We start from the raw sequence: 17,928 nt of genomic DNA, 5'->3' as shown, positions 1-17,928 counted from the left end.
GGGGGGGTCCCCATAGCGCAGCAGACAGGGAGATTCCCAGCCCAGCACATGGAGGGGTTCTCGGCTCAGGAGTACAGTGAAGCCGGGTCATGGGGAGCTTCCCCTCACCAGCACCCCCAAGCCCTTCGCCTCAGGGCTGCCCCATCCACTCGCCCCATAGCTGTGCTTATGTTTGTCCCAAGCCAGGGGCAGGACGCTGCTGAACTTGATGTGGTTCATTCCTTCCCGTCACAGCTGTGTCTTCCCTTAAGGTCTTCTCCCACCAAGCCTCCCATTTCCCCTCCGTGCCCATATACCTGCTGATTAAGAAGCTGCTCCATCACTGAGCCAGCCAAGGCACAGGCTTCTGAGCACTCTGGCCAGCACCCCTACCCACAGGCCAAGAGGCCTGGTGTAAGGGCAGAGGAAAAGGGGCTCTGTCCCGGCTCCCCCTCACCATGGTTGACATTGAAGGCGCTCACCCCAAATAAGATACAGAGGTCACATCTGCACTAGAGAATATATTATAAATTATACCATGCATCCATTAACAAAATATACAAAGCCAACAGAGAGATCTCTATCTTAAGCCTGAGCATTCATTGTCTAAACCCTACTAAAAATTAACATATGGAAAAACAGCATTTCACACTTCACATTTCACTCTGCCATGAAATGCTCCTCCCCAAATGCTGTAGTGCTTCATTCATTTACAGAACACTTCAACAGGCCAAGTATGAAGGTACACACATAAAGAGCACACGTCCTGCTGGGCACTCCAGATCAAAGCAGATAATCACTCCATGCTCCAAAACATCATCAGCTACTGCTCTTCCTCCACATCCTTCCTCCTCATTCTTGAGTAGGCAGCAAACAGTATGCATAAGTGCAGGTGAGAAAAACACCAGTAGTTCCAAGTTACAGAATGATCTTTACCTGGTCCCAGCAGACAGTTGTACTGGTGTACAGAGATGGGAAACACTGCAAAATAGTTCTACTGTATCTCAAAATAAACATTTAAGAGTATCTCCCCCACAATCTATAAAAATAGGTTTAAAACAAAAATGGTATGATACATTTTATTTTCTTCACTTATTTTAATCATCTGTCTAAGGGTATTATGTCTTTTAAAAACTTACTACTACTGATCACCTGGCCAGCCACAATCCTGATCGTGCTTCATCTACAGTGTGACACAACAAGAACATCTTGATTGGAAGTAGCAGTAATATAAAGTAGTTTAGGATCAATGTTGTTTTTCTGCAGCAAGGAAAAGTCTGCTTGAAAGCAAGAACGTAGCCAGCACTGCTGTCACCTCCAGAGGGACCAGACTGAGGAGTTACCTCCAGGTACACCACTGCACAGCAGTGTATATTGCTGGTCTCCTGTGCTGCTTCAGAATCAAACCTCTCAACACATTTAGAAGAGGTCCAAATTAAATATGGGCATTTAAACCAAAATCTTGTGAGCAAAATGGATCCTACAGACACATCTGTGGAAACACAGGAGCACCTAGAACCACCACAGGATACCACACCCATAAAACTGCTTCGGTTAATGCCTTGTTCCAACTGAAACACAAGTCACACAGTCCCTGCCTCAAGCACTCTTCCTGTTCCTAAACGTCACCAGAATTTGTACTCCAGTTCAGCTCTGGGTTTCTACACTTTCCTCAATTCTTCTATGTGGTATTAAACATGAGAGGTGTGCATTACCCTGAAAGAAAGACTTAACATTTCTACAACAAGCCTGTAAAAGATTCTTCCAAAGGCCTTTCCTTCCCTCACATTCCACTTTAACAAAACATTTTATGTAAGCTATATTTTCCCCTAGGAGATATGCTTTGTGCTATCAGTACTAGAGCTGGTTCTATTGCTGCTGGTAAATTCACTCTCCTGCTTCATGCTGCTACATTCTGGTATTCTTAGTTTAAGAGTGATTCCACTTTCAGACTTTTCAGAAGTTGTTTGATGCTTTAAGATGGCTTTTGTGTCTGAGCAATCTTGTTCTCTAGAAATCATTTGTAAGGTTTAAGTCTGTCGCATTACTATCATGCACTGGACAAATCAATTACTACATCGTATCAGAAGGAACAACTTGCTAGTTGTGGGCATCTCTTGTAAATTAGGCAAGACTACTTTGTACAGCAGCGTTTTACATTGGTTGCTAGTCCAAAGCTTCTTAAAAGTCAACAAAACAAGTTTCCAGCTGCCTAAACAAGAAACATCCTACATGTGATAAGAGCGGAAGTTCTCATCCAGGTGGAAGTTTAAGGAATTCTACAGGGTTCCCTGATAAAAGGATTTGGTATGAAATTAGAGACTTACAAAGCTACTCATGAGGTCTAACTGTGAGGTCCAAATCAAAGGTGAAATCCTGGTCTCCAATTCTTAAGATGCTGTGACAAGCACTGTTTGACATTTCCATGAGAAAAACAAAAAGTCAAAAGCTCAAAGAAAAGCCAAAGTTGTAGTCACAGCTCCAAAGAGAACACAGCTGAGGCACAGCCTGCTACTGCTGGGGTGTTCTGGGAGAGTTTACCCAATGAAGAAGACTCTTCCCTCCACCAGGAAGGTTCAGCACCTACCACTGTACCAGTCACTGTTTCCAAGCTGAAGCAATTCAGTTACCACTTGAACCATGTTATTGTTATGTTTCTTCAGCAGTCGGAGGTTTAACTGCCTATCACAGAACCCCATCTCACACAGACTGGAAAGAAGAGTGGCAGTTTGCTCTTCTGTAGCTGCAGAGTGCTGGAAACGAAAGGCAGATAAGCTATAAAAAGAGTTTTTCCCATTTGAAGCATTACTCTGGAATATAATTAAAGCACAGAGATCCTTTTGTCCACAATTAAGCTGTTGATATTCACTGTTTACTTGCAAAAAGGTGAATTACTACTCTTCCATGAGGCTGCAAGAGACATGTCCCCATAGTATGGATTTCCCTGCCTCCTCATGAAGCAGCATATTTCAAAAGGATGCCACTGAGCTGAACATTCTACTGTTGCATGAAGTCCTATATACAATCTCAATACATGCATGAAACATACACCTATAACTTTAAGGTTGGCATTCCATGAAACTCCCCTAGCATACAGGAAAGATATTTACCTGTTCTATAGTGGGTGGTCCAGCAAACAATGCTTTGTAGGCAGAAGCAGCAACCGACAAAGCACCTTTAACAAGTTCTCCTGCAATGCTGCTTCCTTGAGGGTATCTGCAGAGAAAGAAATCAGCCATTACTTCAGGGTCAATAAAGTATGTGTTTCATGTGAAATGCAAGGCTCTTCCCTGTTGATGTGCCAATGGAGACTTAGTTCTTGGGGAGAGAAAAAAACCTATGATCCAGAGGAATTACTGCTGTCTGGGGACTAACCTATATGACACATCCGTTCAGGTCAGAGTAGCTTCAAGTTACTTAATATGCCACTCAGTGTTTTCTCTTACTCTTCCAGTGTCAGTATCTTCAGGTGCCTAACGGAGGTGACTTATAAAAATCACCATTTTAAGAATCCCAAGATAGTCAACAAAAAATCCAGACTTCTAGAACAGTTCAGTCTGACCTCTTCATACGCTTCTACCTGCCACCTCTACATCCTTTACCCTCGTGCCTAAGTAGACACCAAGATCTTACGCCAATACAGTATTCTGCAATTCAGCATAAGCTTCCTTAAAAAAGTGAGGCCTTTCTGGAAAACACTAAGTGAAACCAGTATTTTTAACTAGGTGTCTAATTTAGCAAATTTAGCAGTTCTTAGTTTAGAACAGTATGTGTGAAGTCACAGCTTCATTACCTTGGGTATTCAGAGCACTTCCGTTTACTAGCTAGAAATCCAGAAGATCCTGGTCCATGACTGTCTTCACCACTGGGTTCTGGAAGAGGAAGAAGCAAGTATCATTATCAACATGTCCAGTAAGTGTGAAGCCGAAGAGACACAATATGCAGATAAATGGAAAGGAGTGGTATTCAATCCAAAATTAACACTTTCTACATTTAGTTTTCCAGATTCTAATTGAATTCTCACTGCAGTCAAAACAAGCAAAAGTTTCAGAAGTCACTTGGCTGTTAAGTCGTGGGTGTTTACTTCAACATGAGACAAACCTGAGCTCTCAGTGACTGTAACAGCAGCTTAAATATACAGCTCATTAGTTCCAGAGCAAGCTAATTTTCCAGGTATCTACAAACACTTCCAAGTCCCATCCTACCATTTCTTCACTGAGCCACAAACCCAATTCTTTCTTTATTCAAATCTTCTACATAGTAAATTTTCAGCAGCCAGAGGAAAAAAACAAACCCCAATCATTACTTGGTAGATTCTGCTCTCAAGAATAACAAGGTACCCAATGCAATACTTGGCATAAGGAATAGGTGATAACAATAGGATGCATCCTTCATAAAAGCACTGTCAGTACCTTCTCTTATTTGATTATGAGTGGAGGAGAGATTCTCTGAAGCTGGTAGGTTTAGTTCTTGGAAGATATGATCCTGAGGAGATGCAAGATTCCTGAGAACATAAGGCAAAAAAAAACACCCTGCTTTTACTACTTTCATTCTACATGTAGACAGGCAGATAAGTCAAGATCAACAGACGAAAGAAGTTTCCCATGCCTCTTGCACCCCCCTCAGCAGTGAGTACAGGCTATGTAAAAAGATGCAGGATTTATCTCCAGTGCGAGATAAAAATGTTTGTTACAACTATTTCTGTTTGGACACTCAAGCACAACACCTGCAGACTCTACAGCAACATTAATGTAACCACTTTGTTCCTGTCTGAGAAGCATACCTTTGTGTCTGGGTTGAGGTGTCTGCAGCCTCTGGGGTTAACGGTTCGGCGGCCAGTGTTTGTGAGGTTGTCAACATATCAGTGACACTGTGGACCTGTGGCTGGCTTCCCCCTTCTGGGTTCTCTGCTCCTGTTTCAGGTTCTCCTGTCTTCTCCAAACTGGGCTGGGAAAGAGCTGAACTATACATAGACTCCCCTAAAGGACGGCTGGTGTCAAAGCACTCGGGGAGAATAATGATATAATCCTCTGATGAAGCAGAGGAGCCCTGACTTTGAACATCATCCTTATCTTCAACATCATTGGAACTGCCAGTATCACTACAGGGACCTGCTCTCTCATCAGGTAGTGGTAGGTCCCCTAACAGAGGAAAAAAATAAAGAAGGAAAGTAGAATATTAACAACTGTCTGTTTTGTATGGCTAGCACAAGGTCAGTATTGTCTTGGAAATTTCACTGATTTTTTTAAGCAGAAGTTAAACCAGCTGCTTGTACCAAGTACTGACACCCATTTCCTGATGTCCTAGAACAGCATCAGATGGTTTTAGATCTCATTTTCTTTTGTTTAGCCCTTTTTACAGCTTTATCTTGAAAATCAAACCTGTTTTACTTACCACAGTCATTTTCCGTTATTGCCTCTGACTGATGAATCTTTGCTTCCTTTTTGAAAGTGGAATTAGCTTTGATCCCAGAAGATTCTTCATTTATTGTATTACAACTGAAGGTGTCTTGCAGAGTTTGTGAAGAGTCTAATAGAACAAGCAAGAAAAGCAAAGCAGTATCACCACCTGCAGAGCAGAGCCATTTGCAGCCAATAGCTGACTGCACAACAGTAAAGCCACAGAAAGCAGCAGAGACAGAACTTACTCTGGAGAACTTTCTTCTTCTGGGGGGGCTTATGGTCAGGTGCAGCATCCAGGGTTAGGGAACGAATGACAGTTTCACACACAAACTGAGTCCCACTCATGTCTTCCTCCCCTTCCTCCTGATTCAATGGATGTTCAGCTTTTGCTTTCACCAGACAAGTACCTGCAGGAAAGCAGGCTTCCCTCACTCCTTCCACAGGGAAACAAGAAGTTATTCTAATACCACTTCAAGGAAATGTTAAGTGCAAGAAGGATTTTTTTAGGCTCAGCAAGGCTAACACTGACCCTGTGTTAGTGCTTTTCAGAAACTGAAAGATTTTGGAATTCAGTTCAAGTTGAATGTGACAGTGACTGGGAAGCATGGGGGCTACACCCAGCATGTTTGAGTATAACCCACTCTATACAGGGCAAACTGCTCATTCTCCCAACAATTCTAGTGGTTAAACAAGTGAAGGGAAACATTTGTATTTCTGAATTCTGCATGTATTATGCTCCAACTTCTACAATCAGAGAACAGCATCAGACCACATGTTTATAAGGCAAACAACTGCTTTGGTTTTCCACAGAAGACAGGAGTTGGAGCTCCCTTTAGACACTGTCTGCTGACTGCACACAAGTGACAATATCCTCCTCCCCTCACGCCCAAGCTCCCCGGGACTCCTGCTTACCAGGCACTGGTTTAAATCCACTCCCCTCATTCTCCTCCTCTATCTGACCTAAACCAGGCTTCTCCACCAAGGGGCTATCATGTGGCAAAGGGGACATGCAGGGAGTCATGTCTGAAAAACAAAAGTAGCAAAGAGAGTAGGAACCTTCCTTCCTCCAGGTGGCAACCTTACAAGAAGCGATCTTCTTCCAAGACAGAAGAAACTCAGTTATCTTACACAAGATCAGTTAGTGAAGTCAATCACTAACTTTGCAGTACACCAGCACTAGGTGAGCAAAGAAAACAGCAGCCTTCAAGTTCTGGAATCTTACGGTCTTGGGACTGTGAAGCTGAAAACAAGCCAAGACTGAAAACTACAAAGCATAAACTGTCTGTGCTAGATAGCACACAGACTATGAGAACCTTACCAACAGGAGTATTGTGTGGCACTCGCTCCAACTCCTGCACAATGTTAATGTCCAACAGCTCAAAGGATAACAAGTCCTATGAAAAGAAACACCAGAGTTCTCATCAGCAAACCCCGAATGAAATCCTACACTGTACTTCCCAGCACCAAATCCCATTAACTTACAAAGAACTCACTTTGTTACTCAGCATGATCTCCAGACAGAGGCAGTTTTCCCATAACATCCACATCATAGAACGTGGCAAGCAACCGAGGGGAGCAAGAGGCCCCTCCCTTGTCAGGGGCCAGAGAAAGACCCCACTGACTCTTAAGTCTGTCCCTTCCACACAGTGACAGTCCCAAATACCAAGCTAAGAAAGTAGCTCTGCAAACGCAATATATACTTCCTGAAAATACAGTGGCTCTTTCAGATTTCAGAAGGTTTTTGCTCTTACAGACATTTATATACCTAGAGATCAAGCCAAGGGTGCTTTGCTTTATCTCTATGCGTATTTAAGCACTTTACCTGCGCAGTGAGGAGGTCAACAGATGGAATATAAAATTCTCTCTCACTTGGGAGATTTTTGACCTTTAAAGGAATAGTTGGCAGAGGTATTTCAACCTGCTCCATGATATCACCCATTACTTGAGCACCTGCTTCTGTCTTAAAGGAAACATCCTGCAAAAGGAAAAAACAGTGATGTCCCAGAAGCACCTCATGCAGCAGATAAAACAAGTTACATGAAACATAAAGCCTGAATTTTGTGTGTAAGAACACAAGTAACTTGAAAGATATTTTAATCAACTCATTTTAGAGCCAAGAGAACAACATCTAACATAAAGAGAATTCTGCAGTGTTTCAGTTCAGTCAAAGGACTGGACAAGTATCTGCAACAGACTGATAACTAATCACATGCCTGTCAAAAAGAACTTTACATAGAAGTTCTGCTTCTTTTCTATTAAAGATACAAGTTAGAAGCAAACAGCTAAAAGAATTCCATGGAAATCAATATAGCTAGGAACACTATGCCACTGCACTAAACAAGACATATTGCTCCTTCTCCTAAGCAATCCAGAACCACCCCAAACACTTGATGAGCTACTTGCCTTTTTGGTGCTGGTAGCTTTAGCTTTCTGGCAGGAGTCAGGATCCTTTCCATTGCTTTCTAGAAATTCAGCAGCTGGGGAAGGATCCACAACAATACTGCACCAGATCCTGGGCCCAAACTGTTCTCCTCTGTGTGACAATCTCCAGTGAGAAGTGTAAGTTCCTTCTATATTAGGAGCTACGAACTCAACTGAAACAGTTCCTACTTGTCCTGAGGGAAGGGATGGCACCAACACATCTTTTTTTTCAGAAGATGCCAAAGTCAGGTTTCCCCACATCAGTTTCAACTGAAACATACAATAGGAAAAGCAAAAGTTAACTTCACAAACTTCTCTACATACTGAGCAGGAAGGAGCACTCAAAGTTTCTCTTCTGAAAGACCTTGCAGATACCCGCATGGAGAAGAGAGGCTGCTAGTAAACATTCTCACATTAGTCACTATCACCACAAAGTAAGATTATAGCCCTATTTTTCAACATGAATGCCCTCACTCACAGAAGAAAGGCTTTTTGAAGTCAGAAAAGCAACGCATGTTGTAAACAAGGCTGAAGTGTAACACAACAGCACTGGAAGGCATGTTCAGGGATGTTAATTGCTTTCCTCCTGTAGTCTGCAGTTGTAAAGAGTACCCAGACAGCTTCTCATCTCACAATTTCTACCTTGTGAGTTAAGAAGCCTAATGAAATCCTAAACAGGCTCTGACAGAGAATTCAATTCCTAATGCATGCAAATACTACCTTCAAGAACTATTTTAGTGTGTAGAAGTAATAGCAAAAGCAGGATACCTTCGTGTCTGAGCTCCATTCCACACTGCCAGTATTCTTCATTCGCCAGTGTTTGATAAACTTTGTTCCTGGTTTCAAGCGAGTCCCATCTGGCAAATTCTCATCCACAAATACTGCACTTAGTGTTGGGACAACTGCTTGGAAGGGTTGAATAGGACTCCTGGGATTGGGGGAAGAAACAAACAGAAAATACACCAAAAACCCACCCAAATTGAGAAAGCCATTCAGCTATTCACTGGCTAAGAACAGAGGAGGCCATTTAGCTCAACTCCTCCTGCTATCTCTAGAGGTGTTGTAAATTCTGACATTGCAGCTACTGTTTTCAGCTGAAGTCTAAACACAGTTTTACAGCTGTACATTCCTAAAACCCAAGGGGATAGGAAATGTAAAAGCTGCTCATGAGCCCCAGCCTAAGACCACAGAACAAGAAACTAAGAGTACTGCACATGAGCACACACCATGTACTTTAATCCAAAGACAATACAGCAGGAAGATAGACTGACAGTAACATTCCTTTACACCATATGCACATGCCTGGGATATATGTATTCCCAGGCACTCCCTTTGCTCCTTGGTCTGCATCAATAGGTATGTTTCTGGGAATAACCACCAGCTGGGCTTTTAATTCTCCTACTCTCCTCCCAGGTAAAACCAGTAAGAACACTCCACCTTGCCAATTCCACCGAGACAAAATTCTCACAGGGTCCACTGACAAATAACACTTTCACATAAGCTCCTGCTGTTACTTTAAATTGGTCTCATCACAAAAGCTCAGGCAGCACAACTAAGAAATGCTCAGCTAACAACATCTCTTACAGGAAGGTGTTGGGTTGGAGACTCTCAGATTTCAGAGTAGGTGAGCCACTTGTTTCCAGTACATGGACAGAGTTCCACAGATGAATCTTCCTATGCAATTTGAGCTGCTTTTTCAGCTCTCGGACCTCTGCTTTTCGCTGTTTCTTCTCTGCTCGTAATCTTTGCTTTTCTGCCTTCAGAAATCTTTTGTCCATCTGTTTCTGGAGCCTGCAGAGAGAATAAGCCACGTTGTTACAATACATTAAGCTGATTAGAATTCAGCTCTAGCCAACACAGCTTTAGTCTCCAAGGGAACACTTCAGGAAATGCCTCATACTTCTAGACTGGATACCAGATGATTTTAAAAAAACATCTTCATAGTTGCTTGTGAAGATATTTTGAATGGCTTCAGTGAAAGAACAAATTTGAAGGCAGATTAGAGTATGCTCAAAGAAAAAGCAAGCTCTCAGAGGTTGCTGCCCACCTATGACAACACTCTGTCTTTTCTACTTCGTTATTAAAAATGCTGTAAGATTCATGACTTAGGCCACTTGTAAGTCTACAGCTATTTTCTGCTACTCACAATGAAGTCCAAGTACAATTTCCATTTCTCATTATCACTAAATCTACACTAAAAGCTGAACATCAACCGCACTTTGATATCAGGATAAACCTGCCAGGTATTGAGAGGTGCCACCACTTACCTAACTTGCTCCAGAGTAGTAGGCAGGCGAGGGGAGAACTCTGCAAGGCTGTAATTCTCAGCAACACATAGCACAGGTCTTCGCAGCTTCAGCAAGACATGATTAGGATCATGTGCATATGTTCCTGCTTCACACTGTTCACAGATATTGTAGGCTGGGCAAAGGCTGCAAAGCAGAAGATGCAGAAGGTTACCAAGAAGCAAAGAATTAATGCACAGAAAAAGACACTGAAGGATAAGTAAGCCTTAAATTTCTGCAGAGCAACAATTCTGTAACATGCTACCATTGGAAGCAGTGCCTGAGGGAAACAGAAGCTGGTTTTCTCACTTATACATCAATATTTGGAGCCATCTGGAATACATAGATCTCTCTTCCTGGCAAAACTGCAATATAGCTCCCACTTCCTTCTTCAATACACATTGAAAAAAAAAAAAAAAAATCAATGTTTCCTTTAGCACAAGTGATTAACAATTGTTGCTATGAAGGATAAAACATTCTACTGAAATTCAATGTCAGAAACAGCATCATATTTCTGAAAACAGAGAATAAGTCAACCGAAGCATTCAGGGATGCAAAGCAGATTGGTCCTGCAGGACTGGTAAAAAACAGACCGGCATTTCCTGCCAGCAAGGAAAACAAACATCCAAAGAAAACCTCCTACTGGCATTCCATTCACTGCTGCTGCCTAGTCCTAAAGTGCTGACCTCTACAGCAACTGCCTCATTCAAATAAAACCCTCACTTCTGACACCTCACTTAAGACACTTGTCAGAACCTATTTCATGGTATTAAACTGACAACAGTGAGATCATTAACGAGAGACATGACCTGCCTTAGCTTCACTGAGTGACGGAACTAGCAGACTATTGTACAGTGGTGGATGCAAGTTTTGCCCTTTTTTGTTTGCTTTTCTGTTTAGTTAACTGAACAGAACATTTTCCTTACCATCACTGCATGTTATATGCAAAAAAGCTAATGAGTGTTTGAGAATATAGCACGTGTTATTAAAGTTCTCTCATTGTTTTAAAGATCACATTTTCACAAAACAGTATTAATCTTGTTCTTATGCAGATAAGGTCTAGTCACAACAGAGCACATAAGCTCTTTGAGACACATATTACACAATCTGAGATGTACAGCATGCTGCAGCTTAGAAACCTAGAGATCTACAACAGCAAGGCAGCTTCTCGGTCTCACTCCCATGTCAGGTTTCCCACACTCCCATCTCTCATCATATTCTACCTGCACTGGTAACGAACTCCGATGATCCGGGCCTGGCAGTTGCAGCAGGAGATGAGCCAGTCACACTGGTTGCCATCCTCTGACTGGCTCTCTGACACTGAGGGTTCTGCTGTAATAGTGCTCTCTGGAAAGTCTGGAAGCTGATTCTGCTGAGCAAGCTTCTCATACAGCTTCTGCTCCAGCTTCTCAACAGTTTCCTTAACGACTTGCTCCCTAAACTGGAAACCAAGTAGTCAGGAATAAAACCCACCTACGCAGCTTCAAAAGTTAGATTACACTGTCCCAAGTCTCCCAATACATAAACCATAAAGCAGCTCATAATCCACTTCCCATCCCCCCAGCACATTCCAGATGAAATTAAACAAGCATCACATTCCTCAAAGGGGATCTGGGTTTTAGAAAATACCAGCTCAGAGCTTTTAACGAGAAAAATTCAGAAATCCTATACTGCTGCTGACAACATTCAGGTTCTTCCATAGCTTCACACAAGGGGAAGGAAACCAACTGCTGAGGCATTAACCCCAACAAACCCTGGAGTCACTAGCATTAGGTCTGGTCCACCAGGGATGTTTTAAATACAGCCACTAAGTCCCCCATCTTTTATTTGTATGAAAAGGTGGCAAAGGAAGGGAGACTGAGAAAAAAGCTTAAATAAAAATGCACATACTATTGTATACTGCACCTTTTAGTTTCAAGAACTCACTGGCTAATTTATTCTAAGCATTCATATCTAACTGTCTCTCAGTTATGATTATTGGCCGTTCAAAACAAGTTAACACCCACAATTTATTAACCTACAGGGTATATTCAATGGTCTCCTCAAAGTATTTTCTTAAACTGAACAATCAAGAAAAGCAAGGTCATCAAAAGCTCTACTCCAAGTTTAGGAACTAAGTATCATCCTCCTGAAACTGGTCAAACCAGAGCATCCAACAGCAACACTGTATTTCATGCTCTCTCTCATCACAAGTGAAGCTCCTACAGCTACCAGGAGCACAACAAGGATTCTATCATGGGAGCTACTTTTAAACCTGCACTCAAACCCATCAAGTGCATAAACCAAACAATCCACTCTGCACAAGAAGTGGCACATAAACTCTTTTTAAGGTAACAGCTACACTGTACAGCCATATAGACATTTACCTTCCATTTATCACAAAAGCAAAAGGATTAAATGCCTAAATGCCCTTTAAGATTCCTAGTCACAAGTGCTGAGAGCAAGTGTGATCAGATGAATAGAGTCTGCCATCACAGGGATCTTTTCTACCCATAGCCTCTTATGTATTCCTTTAAGAATACTAAATTCATGAGAAAATACACTTACTGTTTCCAGGTAGCTAGTAAACCATTCTGGAGGTTTTTCATTTGTTCTTCCTGTTCTACTGTGATTTAAATTTCGCTGGGGAAAGAAAACCCACAAAAATAGTTCACCAACCTCAAGTATACAAAGCTGCAAAACCCCTCACCCCAGCAAGTCAAACACTTGGGAACAGCTCTTACGTGGCTTTAGAAAAAAAGAGATCTCAAGTTATTTGGAAAACAGTGGGAAAGCAACACAACAACCCCCTGACATTCTCCTGAGAGATTTCTGCATTGTTAGCATTTAAGTGTAATTCTGCATCAATGCCAAAGAAACCAAGTCAAGCAGAAGTTACCAGATGGCAATCAGGCTTCAGGAGACCAATTGCTTTGTTTATCAAAACACTTCAGAATGGTCAACATGAAAGCAGCTGTATTTCGAAATGCAGCATCAAAATATCTTGAAGACATTCAAACACTTTCCCAAGCTACAATGGGTGCAGCTAGCTGAAAATGAAGACCAGCTTCCGATCTCAGATTTCATGCATGGGTAAAGATGACAATCAGCCTATAAAGAGACTTACACTTATGAGTTCTTTGTTTTAATGCATACATAATTCAGCTCTGCCTCCTACCTGAGCTGCCAGCTCTTCATTTTTTAAGTCTTCCTCTAACCCCTGAGCCAGCACAGAATAGTGCAAAGGAAGGTTCTTCTCATCTTTAAGGGGTGCCAACTTTTCTGTTCCAGTTTTCCCATGTGGTTGCAGAGAACAAGAATATGAAGCTCCTCTCAGAGAAGAGTTTTCTTCATACACATTCATCTGAAGCTGATTTCCTTGTTTAACTGCAATCTAAATAAACAGTATAGAAAAATCACCATATTTACTGCACTTACAACCAACACAGAAAATCCTGTAAAATACAGCACCACACTACACTGGAAAGGTTGGTGAAAGACTGACACCCAAACCAAAGGAAAATCCAGTGAAATGCCAAGGCCCAGTCAGCTATGTTTGATATTCTGTTCTGCTTTTCTTAAAGGCTACCAATATGCTTATTAAAAAGTTGATTATAAGCAAAAGGAGGAAAATGCAGACATTACTGCAGGAATTTTTCACTCTACAATAAAGCTGCTCACATGAGCAATAAACAACAGACATTCTGCCCCGGAGCTTACAGCAAGCTGTAATTTATGCTTATTTTGAAATTATTAGCAGATTTGAGGAAAGAGCTGAAAGCATTAACACAGCACAGCTGACATGTAAAGGAAAGTGATTTGTCTCTGTAAAATTAACCAATTCCAATTGCAGAAGGATGAATATGTTGGAAACCAAAATCCAAAGAGTCAAAGAAAGCATTTACCTTCAGAGCTTCCTCGTATTCCTCTAAAGAAAAAAAAAAGGAAAGAAATGTGAATTTTCCCTGTCTCAAGCAGCATAGAAGCTTAGCACACAGTATTTTGGAACCCCTACATTAAGGAGCACCTCCCATACCTTGTGTAAACCCTTTTACTAGGGCTACTAGAAGCTGTACATACAGCAACAAGCAAACATATTCTAACAGCCAAGAGATTTTACATTCCATTAATTCAGTCATTTCCAATTTGGTCCTACGGATTGAAACCTCCTTCCCTCAGGAAGCATTTGATGCCCAAGCATACACATAACCTAGAAATCAAAGAGGAATCCTTCTCAGCTGCTTCTCCAGAAACACCAACAACAGCTGGGGTCTGGTTACCAATTTCACTCCAGTAAAGTAGCAGCTCACCTTTGCTGTTCACAGAGACCTGCAAAGAGAAATAACAGTAATAGACATGAATGTATTTCTACAATTCTCTGAACATTAACATGCTTTCTGAACAAATGTACCCACTCCTTCAGGTATTTGTTACTGCTGCCACCTTTAACCATTCCTCAACGTTGTGGTGCTCTGGAGCAGAGCATGTTCTTCATTAGATCTGTGCACTAAGAAAGGACTCTGCACCTACTAGCAGCCAGAATAAGCATGATCTCACCTACTGGCAGTAAGCTGGCACTAGTACTGCTATACAAGTAACAGAGAGGGGGGACCCAGTTACTTTTAATGCCCAGCTGTAAAGCGTTTCATGATTTAGATACAAGCCCAACCCATCATCTACAGGTGCTCATTTATCCATTCTGCACACAGAAGTTACTAATACAAGAAGCTATTTAATCACTACAGCATTGCATGATTCACCCTATTGGTATTTTAAAAACCTTTTTAACAGATGCATCTATATCCTTATAGAGATACAGGCTGGAAAACAAGGGGACAACCTTTCCCTGAAGTGTTTCTGGAAGTATCTTGACATTTCCCCTTTGGGGAAAAAGAAATAAAAACACAGATCCCATCTCTGCAATTTAGCAGAGCTGCAAACCAAGTAATGGAACACAGAGTTTACAACAGTTACATTCTGTTCCAGAGCTACATTCTTCTTTAGATAACCAGAAAGAATATGAAAGGGTGAGGTTATGCCAAGCAGGAAGTTACTCAACAGAGACAACCAGAAGTAACCAATTTGTTTTCTGAGTCAGTAATCTGCTTGGAGATTACAGCATTTGCATAAAACAAGCAGAGGATTTGAGTACACCAGATCACCGAGCTGAACATATGCTCATGACGGGGGACCTACATTTTTCAGAGGCAAGAACAGATTGAAAAGACAGGGCTTTCTCATGGCTGTAAGCACCGTTACCACCACTTTATTCACGTCAAATGACAAAGAACAATTCCCCAACAGAAGCATTTCTCCTCAGAGCACACAGAATCACTGGCTGTTTCTATGGATGGATGGGATGGAAAAAAAGAAAGGCAGCAGCTTCTAAAAAAGCATTTTAAATAAGTATGCTACATTATGAGTGAAGCCACAAAGCTAACAGCTATTTTCTTATCAAAGGTGCAAAAAAACCCCCACCTCTGATGCATAAGATACATTCCTGAAGGACCCACTACAAATTATCAAGAGGCAGGAAGGTTCATGCCACTGCTGGGATGGTGGAGTAGAAGGTATTTTACCTCATCACTATCCTCATCAATGTATTTGATCTGAATGTTGTCCAGGTCAAATGAAACTTTAACCTGTAAGGAAAAAGGAGGACAAAACCAGTGAGACACAATGAGATACGACTACAGGTGTTTTCAGTTAACCATGATTAAGGCTTTAACCCTCCAGACCTCCCTTCAGTTTCTCCATCGAAATAAACACTGTCCTACAAAACCCATTCTGGAGCTGAACAACTCCTCCCAAGGCCTCCAACCTTGACTAACTCCTATAATGAAAAGAAAAAGCTCTATTTCTTTCATGCTTCCCCCTTCCCAGTTAATCTTTACCCCCGGAACACGCTCAGGGTTAGGAGCTCAAGCATGCCAAAGGCGCCTAAAGCCAGCAATCCCAACTCTGACATTCCAAAGCATCAAGAGGGCAGCTCATGCAGGCGATCAGTCTCAAATGAGCCATAAACAAAGGCACTTTTCACCCCCACCCCCCCATGTCGAATAACAGCCTTGGAGGCTCACGTACATTTGGGTATCATTTACCTACCAAGTTGGACTTTTCTCCATGGAAACTCTCTCTGAAAGCCTGATATATTTGACACATGCTCTGCTAGCCTGGGCCTCACATAAGAACACCATCAGCCTTAGAAGGCAGCAGATGGTTGAGACCTACATAGCACTTCAAGGCCATAGCTATGTACATTCTGCAATGAACGTGCTACACATGGGTTCTTCCAGTGGTACATCCCAAATTAATTTGGGAGTGCAGCAAGAGAAACAACTCAAGTTGTCAAGAAGAAATCATGGTCTGCATCTACACTGGCTAGTACCATAGACTGTTCCCTTGAAACTTAAAGTAAAACCAGAGATTGGGTCATCCCTTAGGAACAACAGACGTTCACTAATGTACTAAAACACAGGCAACAGTTTAGCAGATTCTATCTTGAAACAGTAATTCACACAGCAAAGTGCACAGACACCCCATGGTACCACGACAAACATCACTGTCAGGGAACACCACACCTTGCACAAACACATCCTCAATCTTAACAGCAACGCTTTGCTTACAGAGCAATCTGCAAGCAGGGTTCTGACCAGCTCAGCCATTCCTGCAGGGTCTATTTGCCAGCACTTCAGTATTTAAGCCTGACCTACCACCTCTTCCAGAAGAGTGAAATACAGCGAGTGAAGACGATGAGGCTCAAGGTTTGAATGAGTAATTCACAATGCAAGAACCACCTACAAGGTACACTGGAACATATTAGCTACATGCCAAGAACTGAAAGAGAGAAAACAAAACACTGCCAAGATCTCTTAAGATGTAACTTTTCAAACTCTGCAGCTTCATTATAACCAAAGGAATCCTTATTACATCCTTATTATAAAGGAATCACAACCTCAGCCAATACAGGCCTTTTCACTAACACTACAAAGGAAACCAAACAGGACCTCTTCAAGATACCAAATACATGACACACAGACCTCCATAAGCAACTGTCTACACACACATGACCCAGTAACAGTTATTTCCAGATTAGCACACACAAGGCACCAGGAAGCAAGAAACCAAAAGCCTGGCAGTGTCTCGGTACCCAGAGAGCAAAGATCACCCTCCGGAAACTGTTCTGTAAGTACCAAAAGGGTGTTATTTCACCAGATCTACTTCCATGAGGAAAAGAACGGGAGTAAGAAGACCAAATACAGGAGTACAATGCCAAGAATCCGTAACTGTGGAGAAGAGCACAGAGCTCGCAGGGAAAAAACAAGTGACCCGTAAAGAGCTTTACGCAAAAAAAAGGCTCCAAAACACTCCCAAGTACGCAATAAATACAAAAGTTAACGTGAACGCCAAGAGCAAAACTGAGGCCGCAGCACAAAAAGCACCAGCCTGTGGAACGGGGAACATGGCCCCGGCAGCCGAGAGCGAAGGCGCTGGGACCCCGAAGCGGCGCGAACACCCGCAGCTCGCACGGCCGCGGCCCCAGGGCGCTCACCATGGCCTCCACGTCGGCCCACGTCGTGAGCGCCGGATCCGACACGAGGAAGCTGCGGGTGTCGCCGCGGCAGGTGACGCGGAGCTCCACCGGCGGCTCCATGCCGTGCTCCCCGGGCACCGAGCCGCACGCCGTCCGCCGGCCCGACGACCCTAACATGGCGACCCGAGCGCGGCCAGCCTCCCGCCCTCCGCGCCACGCTAATGGCTGTTTCTCCTGCCACTCATCCTCCTCGACACTCTGATTGGCTGGTAGCGGGGAGAGGGCGGGGCCATGCGCTGCGGGACCACAACAACAAACAGACCGGGGG

General features: G+C 42.7%; 1 protein-coding gene across 1 annotated transcript; it reads right to left on the bottom strand.

Annotated features, from left to right (window-relative positions):
* Window positions 1-480: 480 nt before the first annotated feature.
* Window positions 481-17,786, bottom strand: NBR1 (NBR1 autophagy cargo receptor). The gene is made up of 21 exons (XM_062628843.1): window positions 17,619-17,786; window positions 15,646-15,708; window positions 14,377-14,395; window positions 13,972-13,994; window positions 13,245-13,460; window positions 12,635-12,709; window positions 11,311-11,528; window positions 10,070-10,234; window positions 9,387-9,593; window positions 8,571-8,730; window positions 7,785-8,072; window positions 7,204-7,356; window positions 6,700-6,775; window positions 6,294-6,404; window positions 5,627-5,815; window positions 5,374-5,508; window positions 4,763-5,120; window positions 4,392-4,483; window positions 3,773-3,851; window positions 3,090-3,195; window positions 481-2,732 (listed from the first exon to the last, which is right to left on the bottom strand). The coding sequence occupies exons 1-21, from the start codon at window positions 17,775-17,777 to the stop codon at window positions 2,556-2,558; spliced, it is 3,069 nt and encodes a 1,022-aa protein (XP_062484827.1). The 5' UTR covers window positions 17,778-17,786; the 3' UTR covers window positions 481-2,555.
* Between the last annotated feature and the right edge of the window lie 142 nt (window positions 17,787-17,928).

Source organism: Pezoporus occidentalis, unplaced genomic scaffold (genome assembly GCF_034315485.1).
Source record: "Pezoporus occidentalis ecotype Australia unplaced genomic scaffold, CSIRO_AGI_Poc_V1 ctg324, whole genome shotgun sequence".
NCBI classification, from domain to species: domain Eukaryota; kingdom Metazoa; phylum Chordata; class Aves; order Psittaciformes; family Psittacidae; genus Pezoporus; species Pezoporus occidentalis.
Note: the sequence above shows the minus strand (reverse complement) of the source record. Positions and strands in the feature narration are given on the sequence as shown.